At 42.3% G+C, this 17677-nt stretch overlaps 1 protein-coding gene across 5 annotated transcripts in view; it reads right to left on the bottom strand.

Annotated features, from left to right (window-relative positions):
- CAPS2 (calcyphosine 2) overlaps window positions 1–17677 on the bottom strand; it is an 88516-nt gene that overhangs the window by 38967 nt on the left and 31872 nt on the right. For 4 of the 5 annotated variants that reach the window (XM_050935504.1, XM_050935510.1, XM_050935521.1 and 1 more), the window contains 6 exons: window positions 15033–15100; window positions 13307–13426; window positions 9368–9442; window positions 8487–8582; window positions 8285–8378; window positions 7028–7143 (listed from right to left, as the gene is read on the bottom strand). In XM_050935504.1, coding sequence (XP_050791461.1) covers window positions 7028–7143; window positions 8285–8378; window positions 8487–8582; window positions 9368–9442; window positions 13307–13426; window positions 15033–15100 — 569 coding nt within the window. The remainder of the gene's footprint in view (window positions 1–7027; window positions 7144–8284; window positions 8379–8486; window positions 8583–9367; window positions 9443–13306; window positions 13427–15032; window positions 15101–17677) is intronic. The other variant, XM_050935520.1, reaches the window with a different exon arrangement.

The raw sequence follows: 17677 nt of genomic DNA on the forward strand, positions 1-17677 counted from the left end.
GCCTATTTGACACTTTTTGGCCTTAACAGTTAGTCCTGCCTGCCTGATGCGCTCAAAGACCTTTTCCAGGTGTAGTAGGTGTTCGGGCCAGGAGTCTGAAAAAATGGCCACATCATCGAGGTAGGCAACTGCAAATTCTCCCAGTCCAGCTAGTAGACCATCTACCAGCCTCTGGAAGGTGGCGGGTGCATTTCGAAGGCCGAAAGGAAGGACATTGAATTCATACACCCCCGCATGGGTGACGAATGCTGACCTCTCCTTGGCAGGTTCATCTAGCGGTACTTGCCAGTACCCCTTGGTTAAGTCTATTGTAGAGATGAACTGGGCACGTCCCAACTTTTCCAATAGCTCATCGGTACGTGGCATTGGATAGTTGTCCGGACGAGTTACAGCATTTAGTTTACGGTAGTCCACGCAAAAGCGTATTTCCCCATCTGGTTTGGGTACCAGAACCACTGGAGATGCCCATGCGCTGGTAGATGGGTGGATAATACCCATCTGTAGCATGTTCTGGATCTCCCGTTCTATAGCAGCTTGGGCATGAGGAGACACTCGGTAGGGTGGGGTTCTGATTGGGTGAGCATTACCTGTATCAATGGAGTGGTATGCCCGTTCAGTCCGTCCTGGGGTGGCTGAGAACAATGGGGCGAAGCTAGTGCACAGCTCCTTGATTTGTTGCCGCTGCAGACGTTCCAGGGTGGTTGAGAGGTTCACCTCTTCCACGCCACCGTCTTTTTTTCCCGTCGTAGTAGACACCGTCAGGCCACTCAGCATCATCTCCCTGGACTGTAAACTGACAAACCTGTAAATCTCTGGAATAGAAAGGCTTGAGAGAATTAACATGGTACACTTTAGGCTTTAGTGAGGAATTGGGAAATGCTATGAGGTAGTTTACAGCTCCCAGGCGCTCTTGGACCGTGAATGGCCCTTCCCATGATGCTTCCATCTTATGGGCCTGTTGCGCCTTCAAGACCATAACCTGGTCTCCTACCTTGAAGGACCGATCTCTGGCATGTCTGTCATACCAGGCCTTTTGCTCTTCTTGAGCATCCTTTAGGTTCTCTTTAGCAAGGGCTAAAGAGTGTCGGAGGGTGCTTTGTAGGTTGCTTACAAAGTCCAGAATATTAGTTCCTGGAGAAGGCGTAACCCCTCCCATTGCTGCTTCACCAACTGTAATGGCCCCTTAACCTCGTGACCATACACAAGTTCAAATGGTGAAAACCCTAAACTGGGATGTGGTACAGCCCTGTAGGCAAACAGCAACTGCTGCAACACTAGGTCCCAATTATTGGAGAATTCGTTGATGAATTTTCGTATCATGGCCCCCAAAGTTCCATTGAACCTTTCCACCAGGCCATTGGTTTGATGGTGGTACGGGGTGGCAACCAAGTGATTCACCCCATGAGTTTCCCACAGTTTTTCCATGGTCCCCTGCCAGGAAATTAGACCCTGAATCTGTAAGGATGTCAGAGGGCCAACCTACCCTGGCAAAGATGTCTGTTAGGGCCAGGCACACAGTGTTAGCCCTGGTGTTGCCTAGAGCTACTGCTTCTGGCCATCGGGTAGCAAAGTCCACTAAAGTCAGTACGTACTGCTTTCCTCTGGGCGTCTTTTTGGGAAAGGGCCCAGAATATCCACAGCTACTCGCTGAAATGGGACCTCAATTATGGGGAGTGGCTGGAGAGGGGCCTTGACCTGGTCTTGAGGCTTTCCCACTCTTTGGCATACCTCACAAGACCGGACATACTTGGCAACATCCTTGCCCATCCCCTCCCAGTGGAAGGACTTCCCCAACCGGTCCTTGGTTCTGTTCACCCCAGCATGGCCACTGGGATGATCATGGGCTAAGCTTAAGAGCTTCTCCCGGTACTTAGTTGGAACCACCAACTGTTTTTTGCGGCTGCCATTCTTCCCGGTGTCCACCAGAAAGAATCTCCTTGTATAAAAGTCCTTGGTCTATAACAAACCGGGATCGATTAGAAGAGCTGAGAGGCGGTGGGGTGCTCCATGCCGCCACCCAAGCTTTCTGAAGGCTGTCATCCGCTTCCTGCTCAGTCTGGAACTGTTCCCTTGAGGCTGGGGTCACCAGTTCTTCCTCAGACTGTGGACTTGGGCTTGGTCCCTCTGGAAGCGATGTAGGTGATGGGGTTGTTTCCGTTGCTGGTGAACCGCTCTCCGCTGGTGCACCTGAGGGTATTTCAGGCTCCGGCTGAGCCTTTTGGGTATGGCTGTCTGTTGCTTCTGCCAGTTTTGGCTCGCTGGCGCCCTGTGGCGTTGAGTTTGAAGATGGGGTTGCACTTGCTGGTGCTGGTTGCTGTTGCAGTTCCGGGCCTGGGACTGGAGATGCTGTGGCTGTTTCAGTGGTAGGCATGGAATCTGGGTCCACTACCTCTGTCTGGGTCTCTGGTAACACAGACGGGGCCTCTGTGGACGGTTCAGGAACAGGAATGGGTCTGGAAGCTTGCCTGGTTTGGCTACGTGTAACCATTCCCACTCTCTTGGCCCGCCTCACCTGGTTGGCCAAGTCTTCCCCCAGTAGCATGGGGATAGGATAATTGTCATAGACTGCAAAAGTCCACATTCCTGACCAGCCTTTGTACTGGACAGGCAGTTGAGCTGTAGGCAAGTCTACAGCTTGTGACATGAAGGGGTAAATTGTAACTTTGGCCTTTGGGTTGATGAATTTGGGGTCAACGAAGGATTGGTGGATAGCTGACACTTGTGCCCCCGTGTCTCTCCACGCAGTAACCTTCTTTCCGCCCACTCTCAAATTTTCCCTTCGCTCCAAGGGTATTTGAGAGGCATCCGGGCCTGGGGATCTTTGGTGTGATGGTGGTGTAATGAATTGCACTCGCATGGTGTTCTTGGGACACTTGGCCTTGATATGTCCCAGTTCATTACACTTAAAGCATCTTCCATCTGATGGGTCACTGGGCCGAGGTGAGTTACTGGAGACTGGTGAGGTTGAAGGGTAGGGTATCTGTGGCTTTACTTGGGTGGTATGTGGGGTCTTTGGCTGTCCTCGGTTGTAGGGTTTATGGTCTGTGTGCCCCCTGGGGTAATCGTTCCCCTTGACAGTAGCTTTCTTGCTTTCTACCAGTTCCATCCATTTGGCTCCAATCTCCCCCGCCTCAGCGATATCTTTGGGATTTCCATCTTGTATGTACCGTGTGATGTCTTCAGGAACACCATCCAAGAACTGTTCCATTTGTATGAGGAGGTTTAGTTCTTCCAAGGTTTGAATGTTGTTTCCTGTTATCCAGGCCTCATAGTTTTTTGCAATGTAGTAGGCGTGTTTGGGAAATGACACCTCGGGTTTCCACTTTTGGGTTCTGAAGCGCCGACGGGCATGATCTGGGGTTATCCCCATCCTGTATCTGGCCTTGGTTTGAAAAAGTTTATAGTCATTCATTTGGTGCTTAGGCATTTCAGCTGCCACCTCTGCTAAAGGTCCACTGAGCTGTGACCTCAATTCTACCATGTACTGGTCTTCGGGGATGTTGTACCCAAGACAGGCTCTTTCAAAAATTTTCCAAGAAGGCCTCGGTGTCATCACCTGCCTTGTAGGTGGGAAATTTCCTGTGCTGTGGAGCAATATTTGGCGCTGGGTTGTTAGGGTTGGCTGGCACAGGCAGCCCAGCTTTTGCCAACTCCAGTTCATGTTTTCTCTGTTTTTCCTTCTCTTCATTCTCTTTTTGTTGTTTTTCCATTTCTTTTTGTTGTTTTTTCCATTTCTTTTTGGTGTTTTTCCATGTCTCGGCGGTGGGCCGCCTCTTCTTCTTCTTGCTTCCTTCTGTGGGCCAACTCTTCTTCTGCTTGTTTCCTTCGTAGGCCACCTCTTCTTCTTCTAGTTTTCTTTTGTGTGCTGCCTCTTTGGCTGCCTCTTGGGCTGCCTGTTCTCTTGGTAGGCTGCCTGTTCTCTTTGGTAGGCTGCCTCTTTGATCTGTTCTTCTCTTTCTTTCATCTCCATCTCTTTTTTGTTTTATTTCCAGTTGTCGCCTGTGTTCAGCTTCTTTGATTTGTTCTTCGGCCTCAATTTTTGCCTTAGAAGTCATGATTCCTGTTTTCTTGTGTTGGGGTGCCCTCCGGTGTTTATCTTCTGAACTGCAGGTTCTCTGTTGCCTCCTGAAGTCTGCCTAGCAACAGTGCCTTTAGCTAATTTTCCTTTTCTCTCTCTAGCTAATGTTCAATGAAGGGAAACCAGAAAAACCACTTTATTTGCATGCCTATAAGTGCTGGTACTTGCCTCCTAATGGGAGGGCTATTGCATGACAAAAGACCCTTAACATGCAAGCCACAAACTGCGAGAGAGAGCAGAAAAAAAAAATTCTCTCTGGTTCCCTTTTAAAACCAACTGCTTCTCTCTCTGCTAAAAAGCCCTTAGCAGAGAAAAGAAAAATATAATATTCCTACTGGCTTCCGGATTCTGTCTATATCCCACCGCTGCTACACCATGTAATAACCTTAGTCCCAGTTTTGGACCTTAGCGTCCAAAATATGGGGGTTAGCATGAAAACCTCCAAGCTTAGCCACCAGCCTGGGCCTGGTACCTGCTGCCACCACCCAAAGAATTAGAGTGTTTTGGGGCACTCTGGTCCCTCTGAAAAACCTTCCCTGGGGACCCCAAGACCCAAATCCCTTGAGTCTCACAACAAAGGGAAATAATCCTTTTTCCCTTCCCCCCTCCAGGTGCTCCTGGAGAGATACACAGACACAAGTTCTGTGAAACTACACAGAGAGACTCCCCCTCTCTGTTCCCAATCCTGAAAACAAAAAGTACTTTCCTATTCCCCCAGAGGGAATGCAAAATCAGGCTAGCGATCCAACACACAAATCTCCCCTTGATTTCTTCCTCCCACCAATTCCCTGGTGAGTACAGACTCAATTTCCCTGAAGTAAAGAAAAACTCCAACAGGTCTTAAAAGAAAGCTTTATATAAAAAGAAAGAAAAATAAGTACAAATGTTCTCTCTGTATTAAGATGATACAACACAGGGTCAATTGCTTAAAAGAATATTGAATAAACAGCCTTATTCCAAAAGAATACAAACCAAAGCACTCCAGCACTTATATTCATGCAAATACCAAAGAAAAGAAACCATATAACTTACTAGCTGATCTCTTTGTCCTTACACTTAGAAACAGAAGACTAGAAAGTAGAACTACTTCTCCAAAGCTCAGAGAAAGCAGGCAGCCAGAAAACAAAGACACAGACACTCAATTCCCTCCACCCAAAGTTGAAAAAATCCAGTTTCCTGATTGGTCCTCTGGTCAGGTGCTTCAGGTGAAAGAGACATTAACCCTTAGCTATCTGTTTATGACATCCCTTTACACCATGGTAGTGTAATGGTGCCATAAAGTGGGCATTAGTGTAACTGAGAACAGGCTTTATATAGCTAGGCATTTAGATAGACAACATGAAATTTATGGCAACAGTCAATTAAGTTGTTCTAATAAAGTCTTTAGATACTGAATGAATGTCTTAATTGTGGCATCATTATTGCTTTGATAGAACAGGATGATTTAAATCTTTAAATATATATTATAGGCTAACATTGATTCTTCACCATAATTGCAGACAGCAAACTCCATGAAAGTACATCTTAAAATCACTTAACAGAATTAGAATTGTTCAAACCACACACTAATGGAATCATAATCTTCAAACAAAATTATTTGTATATTGACTATGAAATCCAGAAACCCAAAGGGAGGCATTAAATGTACATGACAGTTTACTTTTGCAGAGAGATTTAGCTGAGACTCCGATTTACAAAATAATGTACATTCAATGATTAGCCATTCATCTAGCTGTTACAAAGGTGAAATAATTTTTTTAAAGTTCCCTTATTTTAGTGTATGAAACAAGTGAATTTATCAAAGCCTGTTTTGAAAGAATAAATGTAGGAATTCCCCTTCAAGAGAGGTTTTCCACTGTAGAAATACACTGTATCTCCAAGCTGTATTACATTTCCATCCTGGATTTCACTGGGCATAAGGAAGAGAGGAAACAAACAGAGAAAGGAGGAGTCCTACCTCACATCCACAGCCCATCCTCTTGCAGCAGCACCTCCTTGGGATGAGGAAATGCTGCTGCCCAGGTGGCTGAGTCTCCTTTCTGTGGGGAAGGGGAAAGATCCATGTACAGAATTTCTCTTAAGGACACAACCAGGCCCTACATTGTTAATGAAATGTATTAAGAGTACTCACATTTCATTATGAAAAAGTTACAGATGTTTATTCAAGTTATCTTCTAAACCAGAAATGTCACTCACTGCTCATTAGGTACACTCCAAAGTCAATGGCAAAAAATATTAAATCCTCTAAGTGATATTCTTAGCCATTCTTTGCCACATTCAGCCACGCTGGTGAAGTCAGCGAAGGGCCAAATCTAGCTGAGATAGACAAACCTTTATTAGTCCGCATTGACAAAGATGGCAAGAACTAGAGAGGAATTAAATGGTTACATTCTCTGGCTTTCAGGTTTCCCAACCTGGAACCATAAGAGGTGTCGTATTGTTAGGGAAATGCACCAGTTACATCGTATTCCTTTCTTTTCTTTCAATTCTTTGGCTTTCTTTCCCTTAAGGTAGGAAGCTGAATGTTTATTCTTTCAAACGAAGTAATCAAAGCCATTGCCATCAGAAAGGTTTTAATATATGATTTCTATCTATCTAGTTTGTCTTTAAGTTCAAGTTCAGCACCAAAATGCAGAGAATATGACCTTTAAGGAATGTAAATCTTTTAGTTTACAATTGTTCTCTCCATCCCAATAAACAGTTAAAGGCTCCTCTGTATGTTACTTCAAAACCATTCATTCAGATGGCTAATTCTTCCTAATAAGAGCCTAAATGCAGAAACTTTTAGCAGCATCAATAAAATGTATTTGTTTAAATCTTTTATATATATTATATATATATATATATATATATATATATATATATATATATATATATATAAAATCTTCATTTGGGAAGAAATTTGCAAAAAAGGAAAACTACTCAGAAAAGCTAGTCTACTGAACTTACTTTAGAATGTCAATTGCAGCTTCATCAATATTTGTGACACGAAGGGTAAGTATTGGGTTCTGTTTAATGCTTTCTGGAAGGCTAAGATTGCAACTCAGAAAAGTCAGGTTAGCACCCTGTAGGTAATAACAAATGAACGATTTACAAGCAAGTTGTATGTTCTATAAAATATACTATACAAGAAATTCATGAAGAACTAGAATTTTTAAAATTTTAAATAGAAAAAAGTGCTATTTTAGGATTCAATTAGACTATGGCACAAATTTCTAGTTCAGTATTATAATTTAAAAACACAAAACATGAGATTTTGAAAGTCAGAGAATCAGTAATTCAAATTCTATGCTAGCAGCTGTACTTATATGGAATGAACATGAATTCCCCTCAGAATTTACACGTCTGCCACATACCTAATGAGATCTAAACCACAACTTTGTTCTCCTTGGTCCTCAGGGCCCTCTTCCCTTTCACAGTTACTCACTTTTGTAACAATATATGTTTACAAACCCCTTCACAGCTGCAGCTTTGTGCCCTCTGGTGGAAAAAAGTAGAACATGCAGCCTGTTTTGAGACTACTACTGGCATCTCTAGCATTTGGCTGGGTGCTTTTATAAAGCACATGGTCCAGACTAGAGCTGGGAGGGAAATGGTTTTCCCATTCTGTAGAAATCTAAGATTTCAATGCATTTACTGTTTCACAATACAAAAACCAAAAACTTTTCAAAATTGTTGCAAAAAAATGAGAGCATCCACCCCAGAATAGTAGCCCAATGGTTAGGTCACTCATCTGGGATATGTGAAATCCTGGTTCGGGTCCCTGCTCTGCCTGATTTGGAGCAGGGACCTAAACCTGAGTCACCCACATCGCAGCGGAGTGCCCTAACTATTGGGCTATTGGCTATTCTGTGGGTCAATCTCCCTCAACATTCCATCCTAATCTGAGAAATCAGTTTCAAATAAACTTTTGTTGAAACTGACGTTTCCACAAAAAGTTTTGATTTTGACAAACTGGCATATTCCAACGAAAAATGAGTTAGTCAAAAACTCCCGACCATCTCTAGCCCAGACTCTTTAAGACTTAGGGCTTCAACCAAAGAAGCTGAAGCTAATGGAAAGACTTTCATTGACTATAGCGTTCTTTGGATCAGTCCCTTGAATGCTAGATTAAAGTCCCTGCTTCAGCCCAGAATTCAAACAACCCAAGTGGCATTTCCAAATCATCAGCAGAGTTGATATATTTTCAAATAGAAAAATACTTACAACATAAAAGTCACTAAGATCATATTGTTGTCCTTTTCTTTGTCCACGCTGATGACTATAAACTCCTTTCTGAATGAAAGGTAAGGCATTTGTTCTGTGAGATGATTTAAAATAAGTTTAAATAAATAAAAACTTGAAAGTAAGTTCTTCTGGATATAATCTGGAGAATTTTTTCTCAATTTTTAACAGTTATTTATCCTACCTATTTTTTCCAAATTGTCGATATTCATATACAGTAAGAGATCTGTCATACATAAAAAAGAATCCAATCAGCTCTCTGCAAGCATCACGCCCATTCCTACAACAGTAATTGAAAAGCAATATCAGAGTTTTGTAATCTATTTCAACGTAATCTATTTCAAACTGAAATAGGATGAGGATATCACTATTTTGAAATATGCATCTTTAGTAGCCGTTCAATGGCAAATGCCCTACAATATTATTATAATCATTATTTTAAGAATATTACTGGTTTTGTTTGCTTTAGTTTAATTTGAAATATTGTTCAGTGTAGCTTGTGGATCCAATCACATATCTAAATTAAATTTTAGGCTATTTCTCTAAAAGGCTTTCCATAATCCACATTCAGAAAGAGTTTTCGCAACTCAACCAACAGATTTCATGTATGAGGACCAGCTATGTTCATCATGATCTCTGAAGCTAATGGGCTGAATGCTCAGCTGCACCCAGAAAGCACTGGCTGCAGCAAAAGACATCAGAAAGGAATCCTTTATATAACCCTGATTCTTGAGTCAAATGAGACTCAGGGCTGTTCTAAACTATGTCAGCATATAATAGCCACTTAAGAAAATTAAAATTACACATATGCCTGTACAATAGAACCCTGCATGGGACTATTTTTAATCTCGTTCCCACCCGCTCCTGCTATTATGGCAGCGGGTCCTGTGAGATCCCAGTCTCACTGCAAGGCTCTACGCTAGTTCCACGCAGGGCTCTAATGTACATATTATAAGTACATACTTTTAAATAGATGTGTAATGTACTGCAATTATTCCAACATGCAAAAGAAAATAATTAATTACTCACAGATTTAAAAAGGAGTTCTATGACATTTATGATTACCTTGATATAATTCTGCCATCAAAGCGTAACTTATTAGAAAGCACATTTTCAGTTAATGCTGATCTGGTCCTTATTCTGTTAAAATAAGTCATGACATTTATCAACAGATATATTCCAAATATGTAAAATTTTGCATTAAATATCAACCATTTCTAGAACTACCAATAAACCTAGATTGTGGTAACCTAGTTAATCCAGGTTACCCTTCGCAGTGGAGTCATAAAGCAGATGAAAGAGCTGGAATGCAGGGAGAGCAAGTCTGGATATCTTTGGGGTCAATGTTATTGTCATGAGTGCTCCATTCACTGCAGGTCTAGTGCCTCCTCCTGGTCACTCTGGTGATTAGCTCTGGAAGACAACACCTCAGTCCACGGTTTGCACACTGTCACCCTGACCCTGGTCTGCAGCTCCTCTCGCTCCAGGACTCACACCATCTCCTTTGTGACTTAGCTCTCCAGCTAGATCACTCAGCATTCCCCATTGGGATACAGTCCATCAGTAGTCCTAAGCAGTCTTCTCCAGCCCCCCATAGCAAGTCTCTCTGCTCCCCAGGGGATATGCCTCTACTTTAGTAAAACTGATGTAGAGAAATTGAAACTGATGCCACGCACTCAGAAGCTGGTAGGGGTACCCAGGTCTGCCCTCTTCTCTGGGTTTCAGTCCAGGGACCCTCAGCTCAGCAGTTCTGGGCTTCCTCTCTCTGGCCTCACTACTCCTGGACTGCTTCCTACACTGTGGTTCCCCTTCTTCCTCTGGGCATACCAGCTCAAAAGCTTCCTCCTTCTTCTCAGAAAGTGACTGCTGCCTGCCTTCCTGAAGCCCTTCCCAGCAGCCCCCCAAGCATTCCTCCCTCTTCCCAGGGACTGACTGTCCTTTCTCAGCAGCCGCCATCTGTAGCTCCCTACCCGGCTTTATAGGCCCATCTGTTCCTGCACAGGTGGGCCTGCTTGCAATCACTTAGTTCTCTGCACCCTGGCTCCTCCTCCAGGTGCAGCCTGGGCAGTTAATTGGCCACCTTCACCCCAGCCAGACCTATGAGGAGTGGACATTCCATCACCGTTACTTAGATGTGCTAAGAAAAGTTACGAATCTGTTGACTCTTTTTCTTCATTTTCCTTGGCTCTCTCGAGGAAAACCAATGCTGGAAAAGCATTACTCAGAAAAATAGTCCCTTAAGAACTTAACAAACCTTCTACTTTATCTCAACACTGAAGTGGCATTCAATAGTGGAGCCTAATGTGGACTTACACTGCTGGATTTCAGGATATGCAAGTGTAAGACTGAAGAGCCACTGGGGAATGGCTTAACACTCAACCTATAAGGCAGAGAGGGTGTTTTAATCAGTCCTTACCGCTGAACTGCTCTTCAGTATGGAAATCATTTCGCTGCTGGTTCCTGACTCAGAACAACTCCAGGACCTCTCTATGTATCTAGGTACTTATGTGGTTCTCAACACCATAGTAGCAGAATGTCCAGTCAACAACAGTTTCAATTTCTCTACATCAATTTTACTAAAGTAGAGGCATACCCCCTGGGGAGCAAAGAAACTTGCTATGGGGAGCTGGAGCAAAACTTTAAAATTGCTCCCCAGAGTCACAGCTTACATTTTTTTTAAAAGAAAGTAAGTCTTTTACAACTATATTTGAGTACTTGAATGCAACTGATGCAGAGATATCTGCCTACATTTGCAGAGAGCTTGAAACAATAGCTCTGCAATGTGGATTTCAATTCGATTTCAATAGGTGTTAACTCAGATAGCAGTGACAATATTTTAAATGTCAACTATTTCACTAGTCATCAAAACATGTAAGAACAGATAGGAACTATTATATTAAGATGTACATCAGCATTTCATGAAGTACTGAAGTGTGTTGGGTGTAGGGGAGAGGGGACACACAAAGATGTGTAAGTTAAGAGACGCAAGGGATTGTTAAAAGCCTGCACAGTTGCCTGGGGAGAATGAGAGGACGGCTGTCCAGCTTTTAAAGGCTTTGGAAACTCTGATCTAGAACATCAGTACTGGGGAACAATACTCACATAAGTTTAAGATTTTTTTCCATATTCTACATGTCCTTTTGGTAAATCTTTACACTCAAAGAATCATCAGGAAAACATCATTCCCTGAGGCAGAAAAGGCACATTTATCTGTGACTGCCATAGTGCCACTGCAGGAAGGCATGGTTTGAAGCCATTGGATTCAGCCACAGTAATGCATAAAATACATGAAAAGGCATGAGGAAGGCTTAAAATCAAAAACAACTGAAGAGACCAAAATAAATAAATCTGTCAAAGTGCAGCAATAACTAATACTAAATATCATACCTCCAAGACTGCATATATAAGCAAAAATCCCAACCTTTCCAAGAAGTGGGGCTGATGGGGCTAGCAAAGGTCACCACTGAGCTCCTGCTTACTTCCTACAGCAGTCAGAAGTAAATGAACAGTTGGGGCTGTGCACCCTTTGGAAGACGAGAACACATGTAAGATGGGGGGAGGGATTGCTCTGTGGTTTGAGCATTGTCCTGCTAAACCCAGAGTTGTGAGCTCAATCCTTGAGGGAGCCATTTAGGGATCTGGGGCAAAAATCTGTCTGGGGATTGGTCCTGCTTTGAGCAGGGGGTTGGACTAGATTACTTCCTGAGGTCCCTTCCAACCCTGATATTCTATGAAACACAGCCAGTGCTATCTAAAAAGTTTCCACCTGGTTTATCCCAGGCATATAAAACACCCATAATGAAGATTATACTCAAAGAACTCCCTGATTTTGTTTTCTGCACCTCTAAAACTGGATGGAACAAACTTACTACACTTGGCAAAAGAAAAAGAAAAAAAAAAGGGAAAGAAAGCGAGAAAGACCAAGCACAAAAAGTTTCAGCCTGAAAGGAATAGGTTTTGCTAAAGTTAAAACCGGTTGAAATTAGGGCTATATGCCTGTGTCATGGTATGCACCCCCACTCTGAACCTTAGCGTCCAAAAGATGGGGTACCAGCATGAATTCCTCTAAGCTTAATTACCAGCTTAGATCTTGTAGCGCTACCACCAACCAGGACTTGCAGTGCCTGGTACACTCTGGTCCCCCCAAAACCTTCTCAGGGGACCCCAAGACCCAGACCCCCTGGATCTTAAAACAAGGAGGAACTGACTATCCCCCCCTCTTTCCCCCTCTTAGACTTTCCCGCCCTGGGTCGTCTGGAGAGGCTTCACCAACTCACTGGTGAAATAAGATCCAAATTCCTTGAATCTTAACACAAGGAAAAATAAACCCTTCCCCCACCGTGTCCTCTCCCAGGCTTTCCCTCCCTGGGCTATCCCGGAGAGATAGACAGATTCAAGCTCCGTGAATCTAAAACAAAGGGAAATTCGCCTTCCTCCCCCACCTCCTTTCTCACTCACTACTCACTGGTGAGTTTAGACTCAATTCCCTTGAGCCTTAACAAGAGGAAAAAAATCAATCAGTTTTTTTAAAAGAAAAGCTTTTAATAAAAAAGAAAGAAAAGGTAAAAATTGTCTCTGTAAAATCAAGATGGAAAATGTTACAGGGTCTTTCAGCTTATAGACACCAGGGAGAATCCTCCCCCCAGCACAAATACAAGTTGCAACAGAGATACAATCCTTCCAGCAAAATACACATTTGCAAATAAAGAAAACAAACAAAAAAGACTAAACCACCTTTCTAACTGGTACTTACTAAATTGAACAGAAGATTGGAGAGTCTGTATACCTGTCTGGTCCCTCTTAGATCCCTGAGAGAACAGAGAACAACGAAAGCAGCACAAAACAAAGACTTCCCTCCACTGACATTTGAAAGTATCTTGTCTCCTGATTGGTCCTCTGGTCAGGTGTTAGCCAGGTTTATTGGACTTGTTAACCCTTTACTATCTGTTTATGACAGCCTGTAGCTCAAAAAACTCCAAACCACCACTACAAAAGAAAACTTACTTTGTTTCATGTAATGTTCTTTTTCTAAAGCGCAATGGTGCTGTCTCAAGACCTGCAAAGGTCCAATCCCTCTGGTAAGTACCAATATTTGTACTTTGCTCTGGGTCACTTATTACAGCCCTGACCGAAGACAAAAAAAAACAACAAAGTAACATTACTCTATGGCAAAAGTTCTCAAACTAGGGAGCACCCCTCCCCATGAGTGTGTGTGCAGAATGTATTCTGGGGGCCATGAGAAGCTTGGGAGGGGTGGGAGCTACTGAGCACGTTTTACCCACAGCAATTAATAATTAGCAAAGCTGATTCCCCCAGACATATCAGGTCCTCAGATGGTGCTGTGCATTTGACTCTAGATGGTTCTGTGCATTTTGATGGATTTCTAAGCTTGCATAGCATTATACAAAGTCGTTGCTATCTACACATTAATCTGTTTGCTATGATATGGTGTGCACATTTAATTGTAAGCATCAACCACAATCACAGTTTTGCTTTTGCTCTTATTATAGTGGATCATTGGCTTTGTTTGACTAAATACCTTACTGTTTTTAATGTTTAGTGAGAGTTAAATGTTGATTATTTTTTATCAGTATATGTGCTTGTGTGGTGGAGGAGGCATAAACTACTATAGACACTAGGAAGTGGAGTGCACTCAAATAAGTTTGAGAACCATTGCTCTATGGTAAATATAAACTTGTAGATAATTTTTGTTCTAACTCTTGTAAATGCTAAGGTAATATAATCATACTTCACAGGCTGGCATTAAATGTGCATACCTAAGGTACATTAAGGAAAATAAGCCTGATAATTAGTTACTTCAAGCCAGCTCCAGGGTTTTTGCCACTGCCAAAGCAAAAAAAAAATGTTTTAAAAAAAGAGTGCTGCCCCTTGAAAAGTGCTGCCCCAAGTACATGCTTGGAACGATGGTGGCCCTGCTTCAAGCACACAGAAATGCAAGAATGGTCCGTTAGTGCACATTATTTAAAAGTATATGTGATGAAACACAATAAGAAAAAAATTAAAATATATTTTGCAATCAGAAGAAGCACAAAGTTCTTTTCATTCCCTCTGTCCCCTGCAAAGGTTCCTTCACTTTCCTGTGGTTCTTTTCAGAGACAGTCAATGCTGTTACCTATACTGCTTAGTGAGGGTCACCAAACAAAAATCACAAGATCCTTCCTCCCTCAAGGCACTGAAATGCTGTCTACAGTGCTTCAAAGACCTGCCAACCCATGGGTGTTAACTGCCTAGTTGTGTGACATTGTCCAACTCTCTCAGAGCCAACTCTGTAAAACTGGAACAATATTGTCTTACTTCAAAGGAGTGTTGTGCTGATTTATTCATTACTGTTTTAAAAAATTGAGTTTCTCAGAAGAAAGGCACTAAAGAAGTATAATGTATTACAAAAGGCACCAATATATTTTGCAAAAAAGCATGCAGATTAGCTCTCAAGAGTGTGCTACTGTAAATCACTTAAAATTCGGGTGCAAGTGTTAATACATTTTTAATTCTTCTGAGAGATACTTAGATCATACTTACGGCATTTAAAATTAGACGGTTGATCATTTTCATCACAGAAGTTTTACCAAAAAACTTAAAGAATTTAAAGAATGTTTACAAATTTAAAATAAAAGAATAATAATACTTCCTTCACAAGGGAGGGCACACTTTCAAATAGTTGATTCTTCTACAGTGTTAACTTGTAATTATACCTGGTATATTCTCTTACCTAGATAACTGATCCACCATCACTTGCTCTACTACAGTTTGCTTTCTCCTCTCTGCAGCTACATCCTCCTGAAATGAAAAACCCATTAAGTGTCGATGAGATACAATAAATACTTCAGAAAATAAGATGATCTTCCGAAGATGCAGTTAAGCAATATGGAGTTTTCAAAAGTGTCATTTCACTCTCTTACCTTATCTTTTTTTTAAATCAAGAAGATTATACAGTGAATGAGGTTCAGTTAAATTAGAGCCACATAATGCATTCTGATATAGTTAAACTGTTTACATATGCACTAGCTCTGTGTAACTGTATTATCTACATATAAAAGAGAAATCTAACATTTATGCTGAGAGCCAGATTTCTTTATATTTGCTCTCACATTACTTTAAGTAAGTGTATTATTTAAGTGGGACAAAGCATAAGAGAAACTTCCCTCCCCATTCAATGTACCATAGGAAATCGGTCCAGATACAAATTATGATTTGAAGCAATGAAGATTTACCTCTACCAATTTGATTTTGTCTTGTGAAAGATTCTTTTATGATTTATTGTCCACTCTCAATTATTTATTTGAAAGCAGGTCAGCTATGTGCCGGAATATTCTCCTCCTCGGATATATGACAATTGGAAGTGTCTTATAGGAGTCACCCTATTCTTTGGAGAGATTATTCCAACTATTCTTCCTTGCTGACAGTGCATTTTATTCTCTGGCATAACCCTATCATTTAATATATATCAGATTTCTGAACTTCTCTACTGCATTTAGGTTTGCCCTTATTTCCATGACATTTATATAGTTGGTTTTCATGGGAAGACAAAGCCATTGTTCAGTGTTTCTTATGTAAGCTCTTTATCCAATTTGCATACCTGTGATTAGTTATCTATCTCTATCTTTTATCCTCACACACAACTATTTCAAATTTGATGACAATATATATCTCCAGATCAGTGGCACCGCTATGGGCACCCCCATGGCCCCACAAAATGCCAACATTTTTATGGCTGACCTGGAACAACGCTTCCTCAGCTCTCATCCACTCATGCCCCTTCTCTACCTATGCTACATTGACGATATTTTCATCATCTGGACCCACGGGAAGGAGACTCTGGAAAAATTCCACCATGATTTCAACAGCTTCCACCCCACCATCAACCTCAGCCTGGACCAATCTATACAAGAGGTACACTTCCTAGACACCAAGGTGCAAATAAATGATGGTCACGTTAACACCACCCTATACCAAAAACCTACCAACCACTATGCCTACCTTCATGCCTCCAGCTTCCATCCCGGACACACCACATGATCCATTGTCTACAGCCAAGCACTGAGGTACAACCACATCTGCTCTAACCCCTCAGACAGAGACCAACACCTACAGAATCTCCACCACGCATTCTCAAAACTACAATACCCACACGAGGAAATAAGGAAACAGATCAACAGAGCCAGACGTGTACCCAGAAGCCTCCTACTGCAAGACAAACCCAAGAAAGAAACCAACAGGACTCCACTGGCCATCACATACAGTCCCCAGCTAAAACCCCTCCAATGTATCATCAGGGATCTACAATCCATCCTGGACAATTATCCCACACTTTCACAGGCCTTGGGTGGCAGGCCAGTCCTCGCCCACAGACAACCTGAAGCATATTCTCACCAGTAACTGCACACCGCACCATAGTACCTCTAGCTCAGGAACCAAGCCATGCAACAAACCTCGATGCCAACTCTGCCCACATATCTACACCAGCGACACCATCACAGGACCTAACCAGATCAGCCACACCATCACCGGTTCATTCACCTGCACGTCCACCAATGTAATATACACCATCGTATGACAGCAATGCCCCTCTGCTATGTAGATCGGCCAAACTGGACAGCCTCTACAGAAAAGGATAAATGGACACAAATCAGATATTAGGAATGGCAATACACAAAAACCTGTAGAACACTTCAACCTCCCTGGCCACACGATAGCAGATCTTAAGGTGGCCATCCTGCAGCAAAAAAACTTCAGGATCAGACTTCAAAGAGAAACTGCTGAGCTTCAGTTCATCTGCAAATTTGACAACATCAGCTCAGGATTAAACAAAGACTGTGAATGGCTTGCCAACTACAAAACCAGTTTCTCCTCCCTTGGTTTTCACACTTCAGCTGCTAGAAGAGAGCCTCATCTTCCCTGATTGAACTAACCTCGCTATCTCTAGCCTGCTTCTTGCTTGCGGATATATACCTGCCCCTGGAAATTTCCACTACACGCATTCGACGAAGTGGGTATTCACCCACGAAAGCTCATCTCCAAAACATCTGTTAGTCTATAAGGTGCCACAGGACTCTTTGCTACTATCTCTATCTTTGATCGGCTGTGGCTCCCTCTATCTTAGTGCAACTCTATTTCACTAATGTGCTAAATATAGAGACAATCTGTGATTGAGAGAAGATTTCCTGGATAGGCATTTTACATGTGCAAGCCAAATTCTATATAGACCAACCCTACTATAGTTGAAGAGGATGAAAAACTGGTTGCCAATCAAACACCAGATAATTTTAAAGGATAATCACTAACTTTACAACTTAACCCTATAACAATTTTGGTAAGGGGTATAATTCACAAGTCTCCCAGTAAGTCAGTTTTGCT

Source organism: Gopherus flavomarginatus, chromosome 1 (assembly GCF_025201925.1).
Source record: "Gopherus flavomarginatus isolate rGopFla2 chromosome 1, rGopFla2.mat.asm, whole genome shotgun sequence".
In the NCBI taxonomy this organism is placed as follows: domain Eukaryota; kingdom Metazoa; phylum Chordata; order Testudines; family Testudinidae; genus Gopherus; species Gopherus flavomarginatus.